Raw genomic sequence first — 25,462 nt, forward strand, 5'->3', positions numbered from 1 at the left:
GAATAAATGTTATCAAATTTTGGGGGTAGATACCTAGAAGAGGTATCATATAACTGTATTCTGAATTTTTGAGGAACCTCCATACTGTTTCCTATAGTGGGTGTACCAGTTTAAATTCCTACCAGCACTGAATGAGGGTTCCTTTTTCTCTACAACTTTTTAACACCTGTTATTACTTGTCTTTTTGATACTGGCCATTCTAACAGGTGTGAGGGGGGGGTATCTCATTATAGTTTTGAATCACATTCCCAAATAGCTAGTGAAGTTGAGCATGTCTTCATATTTCTATTGTTTGTATGTCTTTTTGGGAAAAGTGTTCAGTTTCTCTGGCCATTTTTTTCTTTTTTAAATTTGTTTTTATTGATTTTAGAGAGAGGGAGGGAGATGAAGAGAGCAATGGAAACATCAATGATGTTTGTCCCCTACTGGGAATCGAGCCAGCAACCTGGGCATGTGCCATGACCAGGAATTGAACCATGACCTACTGCTTCAATGTCCATGCTCAACCACTGAGCAACACCATCCAGGCCCTCAGCCATTGTTTATTTGGATTGTTTGTTTTATTGTTGAGTTGTATGAATGGTTTACATGTTTTGGATATTAACCTCTTATCAAAGGTGATGTTTGCGAATATCTTCTCACATTTGGTTGGTTGACTTTTAGTTTTTTTAAAAAAATCTATGTTTTTATTGATTTTAGAGAAAGAGGGATAGAGAGATAGAAACATTTATAAGAGAGAAACATCGATCAGCCTCCCCCTACGTCCCCCCTACTGGGGACTGAGCCCACAATTCTGGCATGTGCCCTGACCTTGAGTGGGAATTGAACTGACCACCTCTTGGTTTATGGGTTGATGCTCAACCACTGAGCCACACTAGCTGGGCAGCCTTTTAGTTTGTTAACTATTTGTTAATTATTTCTTTTGCTGTGCAGAAGCTTTTTAGTTGATATAGTTCCATTCATTTATTTCTTACTTCCTTTGTCTTTGAGGTGAAGTTTATAAAATCTTCTCTAAGTCCAAGATCCTTAAGTTTAGTACCTATGTTTTCTTCTTCCAGTATGTAATTTATTGTTTCAGGTCTTTGATCCATTTGGGGTTAATTTTTGTATGTGGTGACAAATAGCATTCTAGTTTTATTCTTTTGCATGTGGCTTTCCAATTTTCCCATTACCATTTACTGAAGAGGCTTTCTCCCCCTTTGTATGTTTTTGGCTCCTTTGTCGAAAATGATTTACCCACATACATGTACATTTATTTCTGGGCTCTTAATTCTGTTCCAATGGTTTCTATGCCTGATTCCTTCAGTTTTATTTTATTTCTATTATTTTCTTTGAACAATTTAAAATAATCCTCTAGGGCAGTGGTCAGCAAACTCATTAGTCAACAGAGCCAAATATCAACAGTACAACGATTGAAATTTCTTTTGAGAGCCAAGTTTTTTAAACTTAAACTTCTTCTAATGCCACTTCTTCAAAATAGACTCGCCCAGGCCATGGTATTTTGTGGAAGAGCTACACTCAAGGGGCCAAAGAGCCGCATGTGGCTGGCGAGCCGCAGTTTGCCGACCACTGCTCTAGGGGTATGTTCTGTGTTTAAATAAACCTAGTAAACTAAGGTAAAATTTGGAGATTTGATCTCTCACAGTCCTAGTGATAAACAATGAGGATTTTTAAAACTCAGGTCATAGAGAGGAGGGAACCTAAAGAATTGACAGGACTTGGTGACTAAGTAGATTGAGAATTGGGTGGTATCAAAACAAAAATGGGGATATTTATGTTGATTAATAGATAAAAAGGGTGATTTCTATAGTGACATCTTAAATCTGAGGTAACAGTGCAACAGTTAAGAGAAAATATTTAGAGAGGACCAAGTGTGATATTAAGGCAGGACAGTGTGATAGATTGGGAAGAGCAAAAAATCCATAGTCAGAGACCAGAGTTTGTATCTTGGCTCTACCATCAATTACTCATGTGACCTTGAGCAGATTAAGTAGACCTCTATTTTATTTGCAAAGTGTAGGTAACATCTACTGTGCCTATCCTATATGTGACACAGGAGTAAGAACTAAATGAAATAGCAATATGTGAAAGGACTGACAGCTAAATGCTCTGGTCATTGCATACATTTGGAAACAAGAATGCATCCAAAAATGCTTCTTAAAATATTCTAAGTTTTAGATAGTGTTTTAGTTATTTGGTATTTTAAATCTAATTTCTTAAGCAGAAAATGATAGCCAGTTGTATGAATCATAATTAGCTGCTAAAGGGACTGAGTGGAAACTATGCAAATACCACAAAGAATAGGGAAGAAAGTTAGTTCTCTTAACAAGAACAGAGAGGTAACTAGGTGGAGAGTAACAACTATAGGAAACACATCAGAATGGAAATGGAACATGGTATAGGGATAAGTCACAATCAGAAGCCAAAGAACTTGGGTTATTGTTTTCCTGCTCTTATTATCTGGGTGTTCTTGGACAAATCACCAGGCTTATCTGTGCCTCAGTTTCCTGATACAGTGAAGGGCTTTGATGAGATAATTTATGGGTATTTTTAAGCTATAATACATTTATAACAATTTGATAGAATAGGGAAATTAGTTATTTTAGAGAATCTCAATATTGCCCTTATTTTCTTTTCCAGACTAAAATGGAGCTGTTAATTTACTGAAACACCTTCATCTTCTGATTAAGAATAATTTTGCAGCTCAGCTCTATTTCTCTATTTACTCTTCTTACCGATATTTAAAACCACCTCCCTCTTTTTTTTCTTCTTAATGCTACTTAGCTATTAGAAAGGAAGTGTTTATGTTTCTTTGTTTTAGGGAATTTGAGTAGAAGGAGGATTTCTTTGCCTATGTGTGCTTTAGATGCTGTCCATGGTCCTTATTTTATGCGATGTTTCTGAGTTTATCTTCCTGGAGAACTCATAAAATATCACAGAATCAGCCCTAGCTGGTTTGGCTCAGTGGATAGAGCATCGCCTGCAGATTGAAGGATCCTGGGTTTTATTCCAGTCAAGGGCACATGCCTGAATTGTGGGCTTGATCCTCAGTAGGGGGCATGCAGGAGGGAGTTGATCAATGATTCTCATCATTGATGTTTCTCTCTCTCTCTCTCTCTCTCTCCCTCCCTCCTTTCCTCTCTGAAATCAATAAAAATATATTTAAAAAATAAAAAATATATAAATATCACAGGATTAAAGTTCATTTTAATGGCAATCAGGGCATTAATTCTCTGTTTTAAATCTCTTCTACTGCTGCCCTGCTAAAGGGGAATCTGTCATCTGCTGGAAAGCTTCTAGTTATAGGATATTTACCACTTTACCACCTCTCAAGATAGTTCATTCTATCAGAGCAAGTTATTGTTTTTATTTTTTTAAAAATATATTTTATTGATATTTTATAGAGAGGAAGGGAGAGGGATAGAGAGCTAGAAACATCGATGAGAGAGAAACATCAATCAGCTGCCTCCTGCACACCTCCCACTGGGGATGTGCCCGCAACCAAGGTACGTGCCCTTGACCGGAATCGAACCTGGGACCTTTCAGTCCTCAGGCCGACGCTCTATCCACTGAGCCAAACCGGTTTCGGCATTTTTATTCTTTCTTTACACTCATAACGATCAAGCTATTTTAGCATGGAGTATATTTTCTATTTTTCAATGTCAGTGAAGTTGAAGTGGCAAACTTTTAAGTTTCTGGAATTAATGGGGGAGTAATCTCTTTTTAATGGAATACTGTTGTTAACTCTGGCTAATTCTAACCATAGAATGTAATTACTCCTCATTTCCAGGTTGATGAAGATATTGTGCTTTGTCTTTAGGCTATTGTAATGCCTCAAGGTCAGTGTTCTATCTATTAAAGATAAATGACTGGACTCTTGTATTAAAACTGCAGAGAATCAGGTGTTTATGCTACCAACTCTGACATATCCAGAAAACTATATTTAATTAGTAAATATCAATTTATTTAATAGCTGCCTCCAAAGTGACACAGATACTACAGAAATGAGACTCTGGTCATTTGATATATCTCTATTTAGGAGCCTGGTTTTTATATATGTTTGAAAGCAGCTAAGATTAATTTGTTAAGATATGTTTGATTAGAACCAAACATTTGAAGTTTATGGTATTTACTACCTGAATCAGGAGTTTAATGATTTTGAAAGTGCATCATATCACCATGATAACAAAGATGGGATGGGATTTATAGTTAGATGATCAAGGTTCACATCCTTATTCATCCACCCAGTCTATGGAGTGCCCGCCATGCCCTGGTTTACTAAACTCAGTAGCTATATAAGTTTGAGCAAGTCAACTTTCCTGAGCCTCAGTTTTATCACCTCTAAAATTATACTTCACTTGCTATAAATACTTAGTGATAATATACACCTGAATCTGCCTAATCCCATCCTATTCACTAAGAAGTTAATGCTGAATCTGAAAACTATTTTTCATTTTATATATTTGTAAATACTATGGTTAGTGAAAATCAGATCTTTAGAATCAAAGCTATATTAAAGTGAGGCTGAAAATTTCATGTTGGACTCCTCATCTCATGCCTATTTAAAAAAAAGAAATTTGTTGTGATGCATATTACTAATTTATTCAAAAAAGTATATAGCATCTGCTGTGTGCTGGGCACTATTCTAAACACTGGTGAGGCAGCCATGGAAAAAACAGATGAGCTTTTTGCTCTTAAGAATAAATTTCACATAGAGGATACAGTAAGATGTGAGTAGAGGAGATAATTTCAGATTGTGAAATAAACAGGATTATGTAATGGAGAGTGATGGATGGGAATCTAATTTCATTAAGGAGATCAATTGAGAAAGGTCTTAATGAAGCAGTAACATCTAAGCAGAGACCTGAATGATAAGAAGGAGCCATCTGTGTAAAGATTCAGGGGACGAGAGTTTCTGGGAGAGGGAACAATAAATTCAAGGCCCAGATGAAGAATGAGGAGAGTGTACTGTATTTGAGGAACAGATAGCAGGCCAGTGGGATGGGGTGTAAGGAGGTGGAGTTGGGGACAGGCATTTAGCAATACCACTGATGTTATTTATAGTAACTTGAAAGCAAAATTGTATTTAAGACCATATACCTTTTTAAGTTTGAGGCCTGTGCACAACTATTTTAATTTCTGGACTCAATTAAACTCATAGCATTGTATAACAGTAGGAAAAATTGAGCCTTATAAAGAAGATACTTGATGTCCAGAAGAGTTTATACAAACTTTGATTTGTTAAGGAAACAGAATTTTTTTTTTATATTTTATTGATTTTTTACAGAGAGGAAGGGAGAGGGATAGAGAGTTAGAAACATCGATGAGAGAGGAACATCGATCAGCTACCTCCTGCACACCTCCTACTGGGGATGTGCCCGCAACCAAGATACATGCCCTTGACCGGAATCGAACTCGGGACCCTTGAGTCCGCAGGCCGACGCTCTATCCACTGAGCCAAACTGGTCAGGGCAGGAAACAGAATTTTTATAAAATGTTCTCGTCATTTATAGTTTACCACCTATAATTATGGAAATCTCAAAGTTTTATTTAAGATTTTGATGATAATAATAAGGTGGGGTATTACATGCTTCTCAATTAGCTATGTTCCAATTCATTCATGTAAGCAAAACTGACATGCAGCTCTGGTCTATACAATTAAAAAATATTGTGAAAAAGTAGGTAAAAAGTGAACATTTACTGATTTCTGTAGTAAGTTTTGACTCACTCAAAAATTTTTTTGAATTTAATTTTTGTGTTTCTCTCACAAAGAAACAAACATTTAACATGCCCAGAATACATAGACTCCTACCTGTTTCATGGAAATTTCTTTCAGGACCAGCCACTATCTAGGGTTTTTGTTTTTTTTTTTCCATCATGAAAACTCTGGAAAAGTCAGATCTTTTCTGGTTGATCCTAATCTTCTATTTGCCTCTGGAGAATGTGGAAATGAGGACAGGCATTTTGCCATGACCTGCTTGCAGTCTATTTATTTTAGTAAGCTAACAAGCTTTGCAGAGTCTTTTGTGGGCCTGCTGTCCTGGGTCTAGGGTATAAGAGACAGATGGGAATGGGAGTACACATGGGTGGATTTCTTCAGTTTGTTCCTTTGGAGGTAATCTTTCTAATGTGGGCCCATTCCTTCTGAATTGCTATTAGCTATGAAGGCCTCAGTGTAGGAGCCCAGAGAAGTGTCTGCCTTTATAGGCGGATCCCAAGTATTCAGTCTGCATGGAGTCCAGGTTACCTTTGCCTGGAAAGGGCCTTTTGAATCTCTTTGCCATAGTCTCGGGTTGGACCCAGGAAAGCAGAAACTGCTTCAGGATTTGAGGTAAAAGATGGAAAGTACACGGACTTTGCACAGTGGCTTGGAGTCACCTAGTTCAGTGGTCGGCAAACTCATTAGTCAACAGAGCCAAATATCAACAATACAACGATTAAAATTTATTTTGAGAGCCAAATTTTTTAAACTTAAACTTCTTCTAACACCACTTCTTCAAAATAGACTCGCCCAGGCCATGGTGTTTTGTGGAAGAGCCACAGTCAAGGGGCCAAAGAGCCGCATGTGGCTCGCGAGCTGTGGTTTGCTGACCATGGACCTAGGTGCTGTGTCATCTAGGGCCAATCCTATAATCACAGGGAGCTTGTTTCCTCATCTATAAAATGGGGCTTATATCTCCTTTCTGAAGGGTATTGTGACCATCAGAGATAAGGTTTCAAGTATTTACCACAGGACTTCATATAATAGCCACTTAATAAGTCAATGTTTTTATTAATAAAAGTGGTTGTATTTATTACTGTTTTTCTATCACCAGGGCAAACACCTAATTCAGCAGCAAGCACTTGAGCTGGAAACTGCTTTTCTATTACAGATCAGATTGTTCCAAACTCACCTGCTCCCATTAGACTGGATTATCCAATTAAAATAATAGTTGCAAATATCTTCAGCCACATGCACCAATCTATTTTTTTAAATATATAATATAGTATGTTCTTTCTTAAATATATATTAAACCTATATATATAAAACTTAATATGCAAATAGACCAAATGGCGGAACAACCCAAGAGCTGAACAACCAGTTGCTATGTCGTGCACTGACCACCAGGGGGTGTGCACGGAACATGGCAGGTGTCGACCGCGGCGGGATGGGGAGCAGGTGAGCAGGTGTGCCATACCAAGGCAGGGTGCCGGTCGCTGTCATTGGGGTGAGCCTCTGGTGGTTATTGAAAATTCTTTGCTCCCGTGCGCCATGGTCTTGCCCGGCGCTCGCATCTGCTGCTGGCGCCTGGCTGGCCCCAATTGCTCAGCACCATCAGCTGGTTCAGGCAGTGGCTGCTGGCCCCGATCACCCCTCAGGGCTTCTCCACCTCCCCCTGCTCCTGAGGGACGATGGGGGCCGGCAGCCTCCTCTTGCACCCGCTGCCTGCTAGGGCCCCGCTCGCACCCACTGTTGGTGCTGGAGCTGCTGCTTGCCCCCGCTGCCCATGCCTGGTGCCAGTCCCGATCACTCAGTGCTGTCAGCGGGTGCGAGCGGTGGCTGCCAGCCCCGATTGCCCCTGAGGGCTTCCCCACCCTCCCCTCGCCCGCTCCTGAGCGGCAATTGGGGTAGCAGCTGCTGCTTGCACCCACTGACAGAGCTGGCCCTGCTTGCACCTGCTGCTGGTGCTGCCCCAATCTCTCCGCTTTGTCAGCAGGTGCAAGTGGGGCCAACACCATCAGCACGTGGGAATGGTGGCAGTGGGAGCAGGGCTGCTGGCAGAGAGGAGACTGGGGGCCGCTGCGGGAGGGGCCAGGTGGGAGTGTGGAGGATGGGCCGAGACCTGCCCCTGTGCCCACCACAGCCTCGCAGCCCACAGTTCATTTCTTTTTTTTTTAAAACATTAACATATATATTTTTTTAAATTTCTTTATTGATTAAGGTATTACATATGTGTCCTTATTCCCCCATTACTCCCCACCTCTCATTGATGCCCCTGTTGTCTGTGTCTATTGATTAGGCTTATATGCATGCATATAAGTCCTTTGGTTGATCTCTCCCCCTGATCCCCACTGTCCCCTACTTTCCCTGAAGTTTGATGTTCTAATTGATGTTTCTCTGTCTCTGGATCTATTTTTTTCATCAGTTTATGTTGTTCATTATATTCCACAAATGAGTGAGATCATGTGATATTTATTTTTCTCTGCCTGGCTTATTTCACTTAGCATAATGCTCTCCATCTCCATCCATGTTGTTGCAAATGGTAAGAACTCCTTCTTTTTTACCGCAGCGTAGTATTCCATTGTGTAGATGTACCACAGTTTTTAATCCACTCATCTGCTGATGGGCACTAAGGCTGTTTCCAAATCTTAGCTATGGTGAATTATGCTGCTATGAACATAGGGGTGCCTATATCCTTTCTGATTGGTGTTTCTAGTTTCTTGGGATATATTCCTAGAAGTGGGATCACTGGGGCAAATGGGAGTTGCATTTTTAGTTTTTTGAGGAAACTCCATACTGTTCTCCACAGTGACTGCACCAGTCTGCATTCCCACCAGCAGTGCACGAGGGTTCCTTTTTCTCCGCATCCTCTCCAACACTTGTCATTTGTTGACTTGTTGATAATAGCCATTCTGACAGGTGTGAGATGGTACTGCATTGTTGTTTTGATTTGCATCTCTCTGATGATTAGTGACTTTGAGCAGGTTTTCATATGTGTCTTGGCCTTCCTTCTGTCTTCTTTCGAAGTGTCTATTTAGATCAGTTGCCCATTTTTTGATTGGGTTATTGTTTATCCTCTTTTTGTTAAGCTGCATGAGTTCCCTGTAAATGTTGGAAATTAAACCCTTATCGTTGATATCATTGGCAAATATGTTCTCCCATGCAGTAGGCTTTCTTGTTGTTTTATTGATGGTTTCCTTTGCTGTGCAAAAGCTTTTTATTTTGATGTAGTCCCATTTGTTTATTTTCTCTTTATTTTCCATTGCCCGAGGAGCAGTATCAGAAGAAATTGCTTTGGCAAATGTCAGAGATTTTTCTGCCTATGGATTCCTCTAGGATTTTTATGGTTTCCCATCATATGTTTAAGTCCTTGATTGATTTTGAGATTATTTTTGTGTATGGTGTAAGTTGGTGGTCTAGGTTCATTTTTTTTGCACGTATCTGTCCAATTTTCCCAACACCATTTATTGAAGAGACTGTCTTGACTCCATTGTATGCTCATGCCTCCTTTGTCAAATATTAATTGAGCATAGTGATTTGGGTCAATTTCTGGGTTCTATTCTATTCCACTGATCTATATGTCTGTTCTTGTGCCAGTACCAGGCAGTTTTGAGAACAGTGGCTTTGTAATACAGCTTGCTATCTGGTATTGAGATCCCACCTACTTTGTTCTTCTTTCTCAGGATTGCTGTAGCTATTCGGGGTCTTTTTTTATTCCAGATGAATTTTTGGAAAGTTCGTTCTAGGTCTGTGAAATATGCTGTTGGTATTTTAATGGGAAGTGCATTGAATTTATAGATTGCTTTGGGTAGTATGGACATTTTTATGATGTTGATTCTACCAATCCATGAACACGGTATATTCTTCCATCTGTTTACGTCTTCCTCTATCTCTTTTTTCAGTGTCCTGTAGTTTTCCGCGTATAGGTCTTTTACCTCCTTAGTTAAGTTTATTCCTAGGTATCTTAATTTTTTTGGTCCGATGGTAAATGGGATTGCTTTTTTAGTCTCTCTTTCTATAAGTTCATTATTGGTGTATAGAAATGCCATAGATTTCTTGGTGTTAATTTTGTATCCTGCTACATTGCTGAATTTATTTATTAAGTCTAATAATTTTTTGATGGAGTCTTTCAGGTTTTCTATGTACAGTATCATGTCATCTGCAAATAAGGACATTTTTACTTCTTCTTTTCAATTTGGATGCCTTTTTATTTCTTCTTCTTGTCTGATCGCAATGGCTAGTACTTCCAGCACTATGTTGAACAGGAGTGGTGAGAGTGGGCATCCCTGTCTTGTTCCTGTTCTTAGAGGAAATGGTTTTAGTTTTTGCCCATTGAGTATCATGTTGGCTGTGGGTTTGTCATATATGGCTTTTATTATGTTGAGGTATGATCCTTCTATTCCCAACTTGTTGAGAGTTTTTATCAAGAAAGGGTGTTGGATTTTGTCAAATGCTTTTTCTGCATCAATTGATATGACTATGTGATTTTTATCTCTCAATTTGTTTATGTGATGTATCACATATATTGATTTGTGAATATTGTACCATCCTTGCATCCCTGGGATAAATCCTACTTGGTCATGGTGTATGATCTTTCTGATGTACTGCTGGATCCGATTTGCTAGAATTTTGTTGAGGATTTTGGCATCTATGTTCACGAGGGATATTGGTCTATAATTCTCTTTCATTGTGTTATCTTTATCTGGTTTTGGTATTAGGGTGATGCTGGCTTCATAGAAGGAGCTTGGAAGTGTTCCTTCCTCTTGAATTTTCTGGAATAGTTTGAGGAGGATAGGTTTTAGTTCTTCCTTGAATGTTTGGTAAAACTCCCCTGTGAAGCCATCTGGCCCCGGGCTTTTGTTTGCTAGAAGCTTTTTGATGACTGCTTCAATTTCTTCCATAGTTATCAGCCTATTGAGATTTTTAGAATCTTCCTGAGTAAGTTTTGGAAGGTTGTATTTTTCTAGGAATGTGTCCATTTCCTCCAGGTTGTCTAGTTTGTTAGAATAGAGTTGTTCATAGTATTTTTTAATAATCCTTTGTATTTCTGTGGAGTCTGTTGTTATTTTACCTCTTTCATTTCTGATTTTGTTTATTTGGGTCCTCTCTGTTTGCTTCTAGGTGAGCCTGGCTATAGGTTCATCAATTGTGTTTATCCTTTCAAAGAACCAGCTCTTGGTTTCATTGATCTTTTGTATTGTTCTTTTTTGGTCTCTATGTCATTCATTTATGCTCTGATCTTTAATATATCCTTCCTTCTGCTCACTATGGGCTTTTCTTGTTGCTCTCTTTCTAATTCTTTGAGTTGTTGAGTTAGATGATTTATTAGCATTTTTTTCTTGTTTTTTGAGGTTGGCCTATAGAGCTATAAACTTCCCTCTCAAGACTGCTTTCATTGTGTCCCATAGTATTTACATTGTTGTGTTTTTATTGTCATTAGTCTCCAGGATGTTTTTAATTTCTCCTTTAATCTCATTGATAACCCAATTATTGTTTAATAGCATGCTATTCAGCTTCCAAGTGTTTGAATGTTTTGGAATGGTTTTATTGTAGTTTATTTCTAATATTATGCCATTGTGGTCTGAGAAGATGCTTGATATGATTTCAGTTTTTTTGAATTTGGGGAGACTTTGTTTGTGACCCAATATGTGGTCTATTTTTGAAAATGTTCCATGTGCACTTGAGAAGAACATATATTCCGTGGCTTTGGGGTGAAATGCTGTGAAGATGTCAATTAGGTCCATCTGATCTAGTGAGTCATTTAGAATTGCTGTTTCTTTACTTATTTTTTGTCTAAAGGATTTATCCAGTGATGTCAGTGGTGTATTAAAGTTTCCTACTATGATTGTATTGTAGTATATCTCTCCCTTGATATCTTCCAGGAGTTTTTTTTTTTATGTATTTGGGTGCTCCTGCATTGGGTGCATATATGTTTTTTAGGGTTATAACCTCTTGTTGTATTGATCCCTTTATTATTATGAAGTGGCATTCCTTATCTCTTGTTATGGCCTTTACTTTGAGGTCTATTTTGTCAGAAATAAGTACTGCTACCGCAGCTTTTTTTTTCATTTCCATTTGCCTGAAAGATGTTTTTCCATCCCTTCCCTTTCAGTCTGTATGAGTCCCTTTTTCTGAGGTGGATCTCTTGTAGACAGCATATATATGGCTTGTGTTTTTTTAACCATTCAGGCACTTGGTGTCTTTTGATTGGAGCATTTAGTCCGTTTACTTTTAAAGTTATTATTGAAAGCGACTTATTTGTAGCCATTTTTATTTTTTTGTGTTGTGTTCCTTCTTACCTTTTTATTTCTTCTTTTTACAGCATTCCCTTTAGCATTTCTTGCATTGTTGGCTTGGTAATGATAAACTCCCTTAGCATTTTTTTTTTTTTTTGTCTGTGAAGCTTCTTATTTCCCCTTCAATTTTGAATGATAACTTTGCTGGATAGAGTATTCTTGGAGTCAGTCCCTTGGTTTACATCACTTTGTAAATTTTCTTCCATTCTTTTCTGGCCTGATGTGTTTCTGTTGAGAAATCATTTGATAATCTAATGGGAGCTCCCTTGTATGTAACTTTCTGTCTCTCTCTTGCAGCCTTTAAGATTCTCCCTTTGTCCTCAATATTTGCCATCATAATTATGATGTGTCTTGGTGTGGGTCTTTTCAGTTTCATCCCGTTTGGGACTCTCTGTGCTTGTGTGACTTTTTCTTTGCCACATCAAGGAAGTTTTCTGATATTATTTCTTCAAATAGTTCTTCTAACCCTTGTTCCTCTTCCTGTTGTTCTGGCACCCCTATTATTCATATGTTTCTTCGTTTCATGTTGTCCCATAGCTCCCTTAGGCTCTCCTCCTGTCTTTTAATTTTTTTCTCCAGTTGCATTCAGTTTGGCTGTGTTTTGCTTCCCTGTCTTCTAGTTCACTAATTGGGTCCTCCGCTTCTCCTAGTCTACTGTTGAAACTTTCCATGGTGTTTTTTATTGCAGCTATATCACTCTTCATTTCTTCTTGATTCTTACATAAGTTGTTGATTTTTTTCTTCCATCAGGTTTAATGAACTCTATGACCCTTATTCTGAATTCTTTTTCTGACATATTGCATGCCTCTTTTTCACTTAGCTGCCTTTCTGGCGATTCCTCCTTTTTTTCCTTTGGGGGTATCTTTGTCTACCCATTTTTGGTCTTACCGACTGATCTAGATGTCGAGCTGTGCAGGGGCTGCTCCTTGGGTGGCAGTGGCTTCTCTGGCTGCAGTTGCTCCTCGGGTGGTTACGGTAGCAGCTGCTTCTCAGTTGGCAGCGGCTCCTCTGGTGGATGCCGTTTGCAGCAGTGGTGCCTCTTCTGGCTAGTGGGGGTGGCTGCTCGTATAGCTGCTGTTCCTCGGATGGGGATGGGTTGCTCGTGTCCGCTGCTCCTTGGACGTGGGCTAGCTGCTCACGTGGCTGCTGCTCCTCAGACAGGGGCGGACTGCTCGCATGGCTGCTGTTCTTTAGATGGGCCTGGCTGCGTGCTGCTGCTGTTCCTCAGATGGGAGGGGCTACTCACGATGCCGCCGCGCCTTGGACAGGGGCAGGTTGCTTGCAGGGCTGCTGCTCCTTGTACATGTGTGGGTTGCTCATGCAGCTGCTTCTCCTCGGATGTGGGGCAGTCTTCTCATGCGGCTGCTGCTCCTCGCATGAGAGTGAGCTGCTTGTGCTGTTGATGCTCCTTGGACAGGGATGAGCCACTCACCCGGCTCCTTCTTGTCGGACAGGTGCAGGCTGCTTGTGGGTGCTGCTCCTCGGACCAGTGAGGACTGCACAGGGCTGCTGCTCCTTGGACGTGGGTGGTCTGCTTATGTGGCTGCTGTTCCTCAGATGGGGGGAGGCTGCTCGTGTGGCTGGTGCTCCTCAGAAGGGGTGGGCTGCTCACACAGCTGCTGCTCCTCAGAAAGGGGTGGGCTGCTCACACAGGTGCTGCTCCTCAGATGGGGGCAGGCAGCTCACACAACTGCTGCTCCTCGGATGGGGGCAGGTGGTTCGTGCGGCTGCTGCTCCTCGGAAAGAGACGGTCTACTCACACAGCTGCTGCTCCTCAGAAGGGGGCAGGCTGCTTGCACAGCTGCTGCTCCTTGGAAGGCGGCTGGCTGCTCATGTGGCACAGCTGCTGCTCTTCGGACAGGTGCAGGGTGTGGGCTGCGCGTAGCTGCTGCTCCTCAGAGTGGGGCCGGCTGTGTGGGGCTGCCACTCCTCAGTAATGGGTGGGTTGCTCAAGCGGCTGCTGCTCCTCGGATGGGGGAACTGGCTGCTCACACAGCTGCTGCTCCTTGGACAGGGGCAGGCCACGTGAAGCTGCTGCTCTTTGGCCTGTGGCGGGTTGCTCACAGGGCTGCTGCTCCTTGGACAGGGGCGGGCTGCTCACGTGCCTGCTGTTCACGTGGTTGCAGTGCCCTGGGCAAAAGTGTTGGGCTGGTCAGAGGGGAGCCTGCTTCCAAACTCACAGGAGCCTGCGCCCATGGTGGCTGGAGCCTCGTTGACCGTGGGATCACAGCCTAGGTAGCATGTCCCTGGCAGGGGTGGCTGTAGAGTCCCAGGTGTTATCTGAGGGCACTCTGGGTGGAGTTGAGACTGGGAACCCAGTTACAGAAGCTCTCCCCTTCAAAAAGGCTAGGCCTCGAAGAACAAGCTGGCCTCCTGGTACTGTTTGCAATGGTAGTAGAAGCTGCCTAGTTAGGCGAGCCTGATTAGCCTGTCCATGAAGGTCCTGTGGGATCTATCTGTGCCTCACTCTCTCTCTCACACACACACACGCACACACACAAACACACCCCACCTGACCACATGCTCCTCTTTTACTCCCTCACTCACTCATGCTCTTTCCCTCACTGCCACATTCTTCCTTCCTCTATAGTTGGGTCTGGGGTATTATTGACCTGTTTGTGGATGGAGTTTCCTCTCCAGGTGTCTGGTTATGTAGCTTGCTCTCAAGCCCCTTGGCCAGACAGGATAAAATTCACCTCAACAAGACACAACACCGAGGGAACTAATCACAAGTGTACTCTTGACACCAATAACCCCAATGTAAGTGACCACCTGAGAAAAGAGAGATAGGGCAGAGAAAAGAGAGGACAAATGCTATTGAAGAGAGAGAAAAAGATAAGGGATAAAAGACAAAGGAGTAAAATGAATATATATGTATATATATATATATATATATATATATATATATATATATATATGACGACACCACAGTACCAATAGATAAACCAAGAAAAATATAAACACCACATACCCAGCAAAGAGAATTGGGGCAGAATCTGTAGAGGCTGAGCTTATATAGTGAAAATAAGATTAAGAATTGGATGAATATGGGGAGGACCTCAATTTAGTTTTGAGGAAGTAGAAAGGGAATAAGTGGATGAGAAGAAAGAGAATGAGAAGAAAAAATAATAAATTTACAAAAAAATTGATTTAAAAAATGGTATAAAAAATTAAAAATAGCAAATAAAAATAGTGATGGATAAATAATGTGAAAAGAAATAGAAAAAAGCAACAAACAAAAACAGGAAAACAAAGAGGAAAAGAAGAAAAAAAAGAAAAAAAAAGAACAAAGAGATAATAAAAATAAAATAAAAATAAAAGTGAAAAAAGTGGAGTGTCGTTCCTTTGGCTGGCTTATGATTCCAGTCATCTGCACTGTACTGTTTCTCAGTTTCCAGTTGCTGGGGCTATAGATTTCTCTTTAGGCCAGTTCCTATGATCTCAGGGAGTATTCAGATTCCTTTGTATTATTCAGGGTGGGATCTGGGTGTGGCTATAGTGGTTGCCTGGAGACTGGAGGGAGGGGCTATCTCTTAGGAGAAGATGGCGACTGGGGCTTAGATATGACTCAGCACCAGACTTGCTACCACCTTTCCTGGACCGCCGCCTATTCTCCCCAGATTCCACAAGTCCACACCTTCTCCCGCACCTCAGCCACGGGTAAGTGTCTATATCTGAAAGGTCCTATGAACTAGGTTCAGTGGAGAAAGGCACAGGCCCCAGCGTGAGGAGGGACTGCGTACCTGCAAGCTCCTCTCTTGCTGGCACTGCGCAGTCTGGCCAGCCCTTCAGGGCTGCCTCTGAGCTCAGATCCAAAATCCAGACTCCAAGGTCCAAAATCCCCTACCTCCTGCAGTCCCGTGGTCCCTTTTTTTTCACAGTCAGATGCTTTGCCTGTCCTCAGGGACATGGCTTGGCACCCTGTAGTTTCTCCCTGACCCTCTGGGCACAGAGGTCCAGCAGACTCTCTTGCCTAGATCCTTGATTTCACCTTTATCCAGGGGACCTCTGCCCTTCCCAGCTGCAAACTGTCTCACCAGCTGCGTCTTCTTCGCCAATTCGGGCTGAATTCCACTCATTTCAGCCACTCACTCTATTTGTTCCAGGACAAGGCTCAGGACATGTATGTCTATTCCGCCGCCATTTTGTCTCTCCTCCACAGTTCATTTCAAGGTGCACAAATTTGTGCACTGGGCCACTAGTCTATATATATAAAACCCAAATATGCAAATCAACCAAACAGCAGAACATGCACTGACCACCAGGGGGCAGACTCTCGATACAGGATCTGCCCCCAGCCCGCAGGCCTCGACCAGTGACAGTGGCGGTGGCGGGGGGTGGGGTTGGTGAGCGGGCGGTGCCAGGCCAGTCAAGGCGGAAGTGAGTGGAGGCCCCCGAACATCCCACCAGTGGCCCTGCAGAGGGAGGCAACTGGCGGTGTTGGCGGGGGGCGTGGCCAGCCCGATCACCCCACTGGTTGTCCCACACATCAGCTCTGATCGCTGGCCAGGCCTAAGGACCACTCCCGTGTATGAATTTCATGCACCTGGCCTCTAGTATATAATAGTTACCATATGCATATACAGTTCTCATAGGGGCAAAAGATGCATTTTACAGGTGATTTTTCATCTATCAACTGAAGCTCTGATCATTCTTTCATTCCAAAAATATCACTTTTGTACCTCTTCAGTGCAGATACTATGTTATATGCCAGAAGTATACATTATATCTGGCCTCATGATCTAGGAGAATAAGCAGAGGATCTGTTTCACTCTAGAGAATTTTCTCCTCTGTTGGAAACAAACAAAAGTAACGCACTTAAATGGTTAAGGTACAGGTTTAGTACAAGTAATGTGTAATAGTAATTTTTCTGATATCAAGCTTCCAATGGTAGATTTTCCTACAAATCAATAAGTTCCTGGCTTAATATCATTAACCTTAAGCAGAATCAAGAAAAGCAGTTTGCAGGCTATGGCTTTCTATCTTGCCAAAAACTTCTTATAAAAATCACAGGCTCATTTGAGTTCTATGTCCATAAAAAAAATGCTTCAAGCCAATGCCTTATTACTTTTAAAAATAAAAGAATACCTCCCTTAAGGTAAAGGAGTGGATTATCTTTTTTCATCTTTATATCTGAGGAAAATCGGTGGAAGGCAAGGTAGACACAAAGCAGAAAGCTGCATCCTATGAGGAACTATACTTTAAAATGTTAACTATTTAATTTTATATAAATACTAGAGGCCTGGTGAATGAAATCTGTGCACTGGGCAGGGTCCAGGACTGCAAGAGCCCTGGACTGCGAGGTGATGTCTGCCTGCTGGCTTAGGCCCGATCCCCCCGAGGGATCCTGGACTGCAAGAGGCACTGCAAGAGGCACTGCAAGAGGCAGTCCAGGATCCCTTGGGGGGATCGGGCCTAAGCTGGCAGGCAGACATCACCTTGCAGTCCCGGGCTCTTGCAGTCCTGGACCCCTTGCTCCTTACCCCTGCCTGCAGAGGAGAGGGGAGAGGCTCCTCCCACAGCCGCTGAGCTCGCCAGCCATGAGCCCGGCTTCTGGCTTAGCGGCGCTCCCCCCTATGGGAGTGCACTGACCACCAGGGGGCATCTCCTGTGTTGAGCATCTGCCCCCTGATGGTCAGTGTGTGTGATAGTGACTGGTCATTCCACTGGTCATTCTGGCGTTCAGTCGATTTGCATATTAGGGTTTTATTATATAGGACTAGAGGCCCGGTGCATGAAATTCGTGCATGGGGGGGTGTCCCTCAGCCCAGCCTGCACCCTCTCCAATCTGGGACTGCTCAAGGGATGTCCGATTGCCCGTTTCAGGCAGTCGGACATCCCTCTTACAATCCAGGACTGCTGGCTCCCAACTGCTTGCCTCCCTGCCTTCCTGATTGCCCCTACACACTTCTGCCTGCCAGCCTGATCACCCCCTAACCACTCCCCTACCAGCCTGATTGATGCCTAACTGCTCCCCTGCCAGCCTGTTTGTCCCTAACTGCCCTCCCCTGCAGGCCTGGTCCCTCCCAACTTCCCTCCTCTGCAGGCCTGGTCCCCCCCAACTGCTCTCCCCTGCAGGCCTGGGTCCCTTCCAACTGCCTTTCCCTGCAGGCTGGTCGCCCCCAACTTCCCTCCTCTGCCGGCTTGGTCACCCCTAACTGCCCTCCCCTGCAGGCTTCATTGCCCCCAACTGCCCTCCCTTGCAGGCCTGGTCCCTCCCAACTGCCCTCCCCTGCTGGCCTGATCGCCCACAACTGCCCTCCCTTCCAGGCCTGGTTCCTCCCAACTGCCCTCCCCTGCTGGCCATCTTGTGGTGGCCATCTTGTGCTGTCCACATGGGGGCAGGATCTTTGACCACATGGGGGCAGCCATCTTGTGTGTTGGGGTGATGGTCAATCTGCATATTACTCTTTTATTAGATAGGATAGAGGCCTGATGCACGGGTGGGGGCCAGCTGGTTTTCCCTGAAGGGTGTCCCGGATCAGGGTGGGGGTTCCCTTGGGGTGTGAGGTGGCCTGGGCGAGGGGCCTGTGGTGGTTTGCAGGCCGGCTACGCCCCCTGGCAACCCAAGCGGAGGCCCTGGTATCTGGGGGTTTATTTATCTTCTACAATTGAAACTTTGTAGCCTGGAGCGGAGCCAAGCCTTCTGCTTGCTCCATGGCAGCAGCCATTTTTTTTGGATTCATGTATCTTCTATAATTGAAACTTTGTAGCCTTAAGCGGAGGCCTGGGCCGGCCAGGGTGTGTGGAAAGCTTGGCTTCCTCCATCACCGGGGGCAACCCTAGCCTCCTGCTCTTTCCAGCTCTGTGGCTGCCACCATTTCTGTTTGGTTTTATGTATCTTCTATCATTGAAACTTTGTAGCCTTGAGTGGAGGCCTAGGCTGGCAAGGGCTGGCGGAAAGCTTGGATTCCTCCATCACCGGGGAAACCCAAGCCTCCCTCCTGATCTCTGGCCGTAGCCATCTTGGTTGGGTTTATTTGCATATTCACTCCTGATTGGCTGGTGGGCATGGCTTGTGGGTGTAGCGGAGTGATGGTTAATTTGCATATTACTCTTATTAGATAGGATACCAAGATTATCCAAATGCATCATGTGGGTAAATACAATCCAATGATTATAGAACACAGGTTTCTGCACACTTCCACAGCACCTTTGTACTCAATTAATATTATATGAATGATGTTCTTTTTTTTTTCTTCAGTATGGACTGCATGTTCAGTTTGTGAAATGCCTGCTCTAAAGTGCTTTGGTTTAGTGAAAGCCCTTTGGATATGTTCATTCATGTAAGCTTTTTGCAGAAAGATGAAAGATACTGATTCACTTATTTGTCAAATATAACAGAATGCGTAGAATTCTTCTTCCTCACAACTTCTAGCTAATTCCTATGAGTCCTTCTCAACTCAAGGTTTCTCTCTAGAATGCCTTCCTGACTACTCCATTCTGGCTTAACTGCTTCTACTTTGTGTCTTAAACACCCCAAGTGTTTGCTGTATTGTGGTATAGTTGTTGAATCATTTGTGGGTGGGGATTCTGCTAGAGTGGGCTCACCCTTGTGTCCTCATATAAATTCATTCTCAAGATTATTTATTGAATGAATGAGACACTAGACCAGGCACTGGAAATATAGGGTCAATACTGCCTTTATAAGGATCTTACAGCCTAGTAGGTGATACAGACATTAATTTAAAAAAATCATATAGTGAGCCCTGAACAAACATGTGGTGTATGAATGACTGTCTTAGGGAGTGTATATGGAATGTCAGGAGTTTCACCAGATGAGTTGCCTTTCGTTTCTGCAGGTCTTTATAGCTTACAAAGTGCTTTCATCTGTGATCAGCCAGGTTCAGAAGACTAATCAGGCTCCCTCTGCCAGTTTGCTCATATTTTAGCTTTCTTCACACTAGGATATAGGGACGTAGTTCCAAAGGTATTTTTCTGTCAAGGACACCTTATAAAATATCCTTTTACTCTGCTACCCAATTTACTGCCTCTTTCTTTCTAATCTTTGACTGTCTCTATTCTGATAATGACTAACCAAGCCCTGGACTTGCAATAACTTATCTCTCCTTGGGAAGTCATTTAAACTTTCAAGCTGGTGAGAAAATTACAAGTGCTTTGTCAACTATGTGCTATAGGAACATAAAGCCTAATTAGTTTGAAGATGAATGCGACAATCAGCATCAATTTTATATTTGCTGCTTTGGTTGTGTACAAGATATACTCTGATACCTGGCAATGCTCAAGGACATGATTTATCCATGCTCTGAGACAGGCTTAGTAAACATTATATTAAATTATTGTGATATATAATAAATAAGGAGGTGAATAGGCAAAGTGATATTTTTTTGACCTTCTTATAATAGTACTGAACCATAAGACAGTTGCCTAATTGAATGGACCAGAGCATGGGATTTATTTGTGTTGCTTAACTTGAAAATTATCTGAAGTTTATTACACCAGCAAGATAACAGTAAAGAGGAAATTATTTTTCATCTATAAATAAATTTGGAACCACTTTTCTTTTCTTTTCTTTTTTTTTTTTTTTTTTTTTTTTGCTTTGGACACATATTAGATTTGCTATGAACTTTTTTATTTTTTAAATCTTTACAAACAGAGCTCTTATTGTGGTAAAATAATGCCATGTCAGTTTCTGAGACACTCACCTATTTAGCAATCAGGAAGATATTGAGGTTAGAACCTAGATAATTAATGAAAAGTAGAGGAATTTTACGTGTCTATCCTTTAAAAAAATTGTGTATTGTACAAAATACTTTGGGTGGGAAGGGTTCTACTGGAATGTTAAAGCGCTAACACAATGAATGGGTCCCTGGACATTTCTTCTTTAGAAAAAAGTAATTTATTTTTATGGATTGATTTGACACAGAGAGAAAGGGAAAGAGAGAAAAAACACCCATTTATTGTTCCACTTATTTATGCATTCATTGGTTGATTCTTCTATGTGCCCTGATGGGAGATGGAACCCACATGTGGGTGAATCGGGACGATGCTCTAACCAACTGAGCTACTTGGCCAGGGTGGGCATTTCTTCTGAGTGTTTTCTTCCTAGCGAAAAGGACGCACTGATTTTCCATTTTTATTGGTCAGGCAGGGCTTTTCATCATGTCGTTCACTTTCTCTCTCTCTCATCCTTTCTCTGTCTGCACCCGTGTTTCTTTCTATGTATCTGTTTTAGTCTGTCTCTGCCTATGTGTCTAAAACAATGAAAAACAAGTGAATTATTACCCACAGTGATGCTTGTCAAGCCCCTCAAAGGCAGTTTATGTAGCAGTTTCACTGGAGGAAAGGGAGGGAAGGGGGAGGGTCAATCATTTGCCTGGTAAAATGCTGCAGAGGGAACACAGCGCTCTGCCCACGTAATAAGTGCCTGCAGGCAGCCAGCAAGGAGAGAAAAGTTTGGGAAAGAACTCAGTTTTTTGTCTCTCAGAATGTGGAACTTTGGTAAACACTCTGGGATCTCCTCCCACCTTAATTTTATAATATACCATTTTCTCTGAATATTCAGGTTGTGTGTGTATTTGTGTGCGTCATTGACCACACAACTAGGTACACAAAGAAAAGAAGAAAGCTATGTTTTCTAAGTCCAACCTCCAAATCCACAATTTTGTGTGTGTGGTGTTTGTTTTTTTTTTAAATAAAAGTACCTGGCCCGATTTCCCTTCTCCAGCTGTTAGTCATTTGTAAGAAGCTGCCCTTGTAATTGCAAGCGAGTTGAGACGTGATGTATGCAGCACCCCATGCACCTTAGCTTTTTTTTTTTTTCAGTCCTATCTTTCCATTCATTGAGACTCCCAGGAATCATGCTCATAATAATTAGCTTTTTATTACCCAAAGCCGCTGTTCTGGCAGCAGAACGACAGCCCTTTGATCGATGGGCCGGGTAGTTTTTTTGTGTTGTGCTTATTCAGAGTTGTTAGTAGGAAAGAGGAAGGCAGCCAACGGGGGGACTTTGGCACAGGAGATCTTATGTGTGTACTGAAGCAGCAGATCCGAATTCAGAAACAAGAACGAGAGCTGAAATGTGATTCTCTGTTGCTCCGTGTAACACTCACCGCCACGCTTAAACGGTGCGAGGCACTCACGGGAGGCTTGTTCTGATCACGGAATTCGCTAAAAGACATGCAGCCGCGGAGCTCCGCAAGCCACCTGGAAGTTTTGCCGGAGCTGATTTCTAGGGGATTTTCCGGTGCCTAGGAGAATCCTGCTTGCCTTGAGCTGTATGGAGGAGGGCTCGACCTTCCTATGAGGGGCCCCCTTGGAAAAGCCGTCAGTGCTGAATCCAGGCTCTGCTTCTCTGTGCCATTGACCACAAGGCTTTTCTCACCTTGGCTGATTTGCTGGTGTGATTTCCATGCACTGAGCCCTGTGTAGGGATCCAGGATGGATTGCCTGTGCATTGTCACCACAAAGGTAGGATAGGAAACAGGGCTGCTGTTGTGTGCAGCGTTTTCCTATGATTATTCTGGTCCTGTAATTAAGCAGGTCTGGTAGGGGCTGCCAGTTCATGGGATGAAATGATGAGTGTGATTTACTTTGCCGGGCATTTTGTTCCCCAGGAGGGTCTGAGGGTCCTGTCTTTATTTGATTTCAACTTCTTAAAGTGATATTGTGTATTTGTGCAGATGGAGGGAGAATTTGCCTGGGGTTTTTATGGCAGAATTTGCTTTTGCATCTGTTTATAGCTCAAAATTAACATATCTATAGTAGTAGTGTAGCTTACACATCATTTTAACATAACATACCAGGGTAGTCTTTCTGAGTGTGATAATTAGCTTTTCATTTAAAAACCTTATCTTCTGTGCTTGAAGAAGCCAATCAGCTTTACTGTGGCTTGACATATTGTTTCTGATTGGAGAATTATGATATTCTGCATTTTAGTAAATTTTTTTAAAGGAAAAAAATCTTTAGGTCCTGATTTGAAACAAACAATATTTAATGTTGAACTGATTCTCTCTATTTTGATTAGGAACACATTATTTGCATTATCAGAAATAGAAGTAAAACTAGGAATGGAATAAAATCAGTAGGTAATACTTTTGTGGGTTTGCTGAAAATAGATAAACATTTCAAAAACATTTTATTTTTTGGTGTCAGTTCTAAATATATTTAAATTTCATAAACACTGGTTATTATTTTTAGAAAAAAACGAATTAAAACACACTTATTCATTAGCTTCCTTTTCATTTTGCATGTAAGCATACAATGAGTTCATTTGAGCTATGTCTTTGCGGATCTCACATTGATTGGACACCCATTAAACATGACAAAATCAATAGCTTAGTGCATGAGACTCATTAAGTGTAGATTTCCCACTGTGATCTCCTTCCACTACTAAAAAAAAAAAAAAAAAAAAAAATTATTTGATTTTGAAACCACAAACCAAGTTCCCCATAGAATGGCCTTAAATATTTTTACTTTAACAAATTATTTTTCAGAGAATCTTAATGGATATCTTCCCATAGGGCCTAGCATCACACGGCAGCTGCAATTGATGTTAATTGACTTGAAACCTAAAAACTTCTATTTGGGTTAGTTGACCAGTCTTCAAAGTTAGGCGAATAACTTGTTTTACTTCTAAAACTTACCAAACACCTCATTCAGTTTTTCCAGTTAAATCAGTAAAAATGAACTAAGAAAAAAAAAAAAAAAGCTAAATGGGAAATAGGATATTCTTATGTAATCTAGGAAAGGCAATTCTCTTAAACATGCTTTATTCTTCCTGAGGTGTTACATTTGGTGTTACTTTTCTTGAGAGAATGCTATAAAATCTGACCTATATGTGTTTCATAATTATTTATTCCGAAATCATGATAATTGCAGATACCGTGAAACATACTGAGTACTTTAAAAATAAGTTATAAGACGTTATTAAGCAGAACTGTAAACTGGAAGTCTGTTGCATTGAACAAGTTAAAACAATACTGAAATCTAAGTTCCCTCAATTTGGAAAACATGATCTAATTTTAAAAATGTCACTTGCTTTATATCAACTTACCAAAATATAAATGATCACAGATGCAAAAGTAAGACATATTCTTCTTCTTTAAATGCTACAACAGAGATAAATGTCATTATTTCCAGCATTTTGATTTTTCATATAAATTATAATTCAATGGGACAAACAAATATATGAGATGTCATGAGTTTTCTGATGTAATTATACTCATGAATATTTCCAGGGTGGCATATATATCCTCCTTCTAGAACAAACATACTTACAACAAAGTTGTATTGTAATGTTGAAATGGGAAACATTTAAAAGCTGCACGTAGGTGAGGCGACCTCCTGGAGAACTACAGAACGCAGTCCTGTCTGCCTCACACAGCAACACTGATGATCTTGGCCCCAGTGCACTCGGGATGCTCTTGCTCCACTTTGTTGGGACTCTGACCGAAAGCTTGCCAACAATGTGCACATTTTAATTCTATCAGTTTAATATCCGTTTCTTTCTCCTTTAGCAATGAGCCCACCTTCTAGCAGTTTCAGCTGAGACACTTTCTTCATCTTGCTTTATGTGAGACCAACGGTTAACTACCCTGATCTGTCCTAGGTGCCACCTCGTCCATGGCACATCTCAATATCACAGCTGACCACCACCCCGTCAAAGTTTTCAGTGGCAGGGAACGTAAATGCTGTAAATACTTTCACTGGTATCTTCATTCCTTCCTGCCTTGTCATGAAAGGCATTTTCTGTCCCCTTGGATCCTCCTGTGACCGCCTGTACCTGCTCATTCTCCCACTCTCTTCTATTACACACACTGTGGAAATAAATTTCTCTTCATGTTTTTCATCCACATGCAGAGACCTAGAAACATGAAGCAGACTGAGGAATCTCAGAGGGAAGGTGGGGGAGGGTGGGTGGATGGGGAGAGATCAACCAAAGAACTTGTATGCATATATAACCCATGGACACAGAAAATATAGTGTGGTAAAGACCTGAGTGGGGTCGGGGGGAGCGATAGAGGTGGTCAATGAGGAAAAAAATGAGGCCACCTGTAATACTTTCAACAATAAAGATAAATTAAAAAAAAAAATGAAAGCTAGAAGATTAGTGAGAGACTATAATAAATTGAGAGAAAACACTGACTAATGGCTATATAAAAGCATCTATTAGACATAATTAAGTGTGTTTTTTTACAATATATTTTATTGATTTTTTACAGAGAGGAAGGGAGAGGGAGAGAGAGTTAGAAACATCGATGAGAGAGAAACATCGATCAGCTGCCTCCTGCACACCCCTTACTGGGGATGTGCCCGCAACCAAGGTACATGCCCTTGACTGGAATCGAACCTGGGACCCTTCAGTCTGCAGGCTGACGCTCTATCCACTGAGCCAAACCAGTTAGGGCCATAATTAAGTGTTTTGATTGTTAGTTTTTCTTAATATTAAAGGAAGAAAATGATTGTGACACATTTCATAAGATTCTAACCCCCTCCCCGACCC

The 25,462-nt window shown here is 41.8% G+C and overlaps 1 protein-coding gene across 10 annotated transcripts in view; it reads left to right on the forward strand.

Moving 5' to 3' along the window:
* DLG2 (discs large MAGUK scaffold protein 2) overlaps nt 1–25,462 on the forward strand; it is a 2,053,927-nt gene that overhangs the window by 416,613 nt on the left and 1,611,852 nt on the right. Inside the window, exon 1 of one of the 10 annotated variants that reach the window (XM_080687301.1) lies at nt 22,095–22,428. The exons of 8 other annotated variants lie outside the window; for them this stretch is intronic. In XM_080687301.1, the coding sequence (XP_080543427.1) occupies nt 22,399–22,428 (30 nt within the window). In that variant the 5' untranslated portion in view covers nt 22,095–22,398. Of the gene's footprint in view, nt 1–22,094; nt 22,429–25,462 lie in introns of those variants that run through there. One more of the 10 variants, XM_080687276.1, reaches the window with a different exon arrangement.

The sequence above is a fragment of the Plecotus auritus genome (genome assembly GCF_963455305.1).
Source record: "Plecotus auritus genome assembly, chromosome: 9".
NCBI lineage: Eukaryota > Metazoa > Chordata > Mammalia > Chiroptera > Vespertilionidae > Plecotus > Plecotus auritus.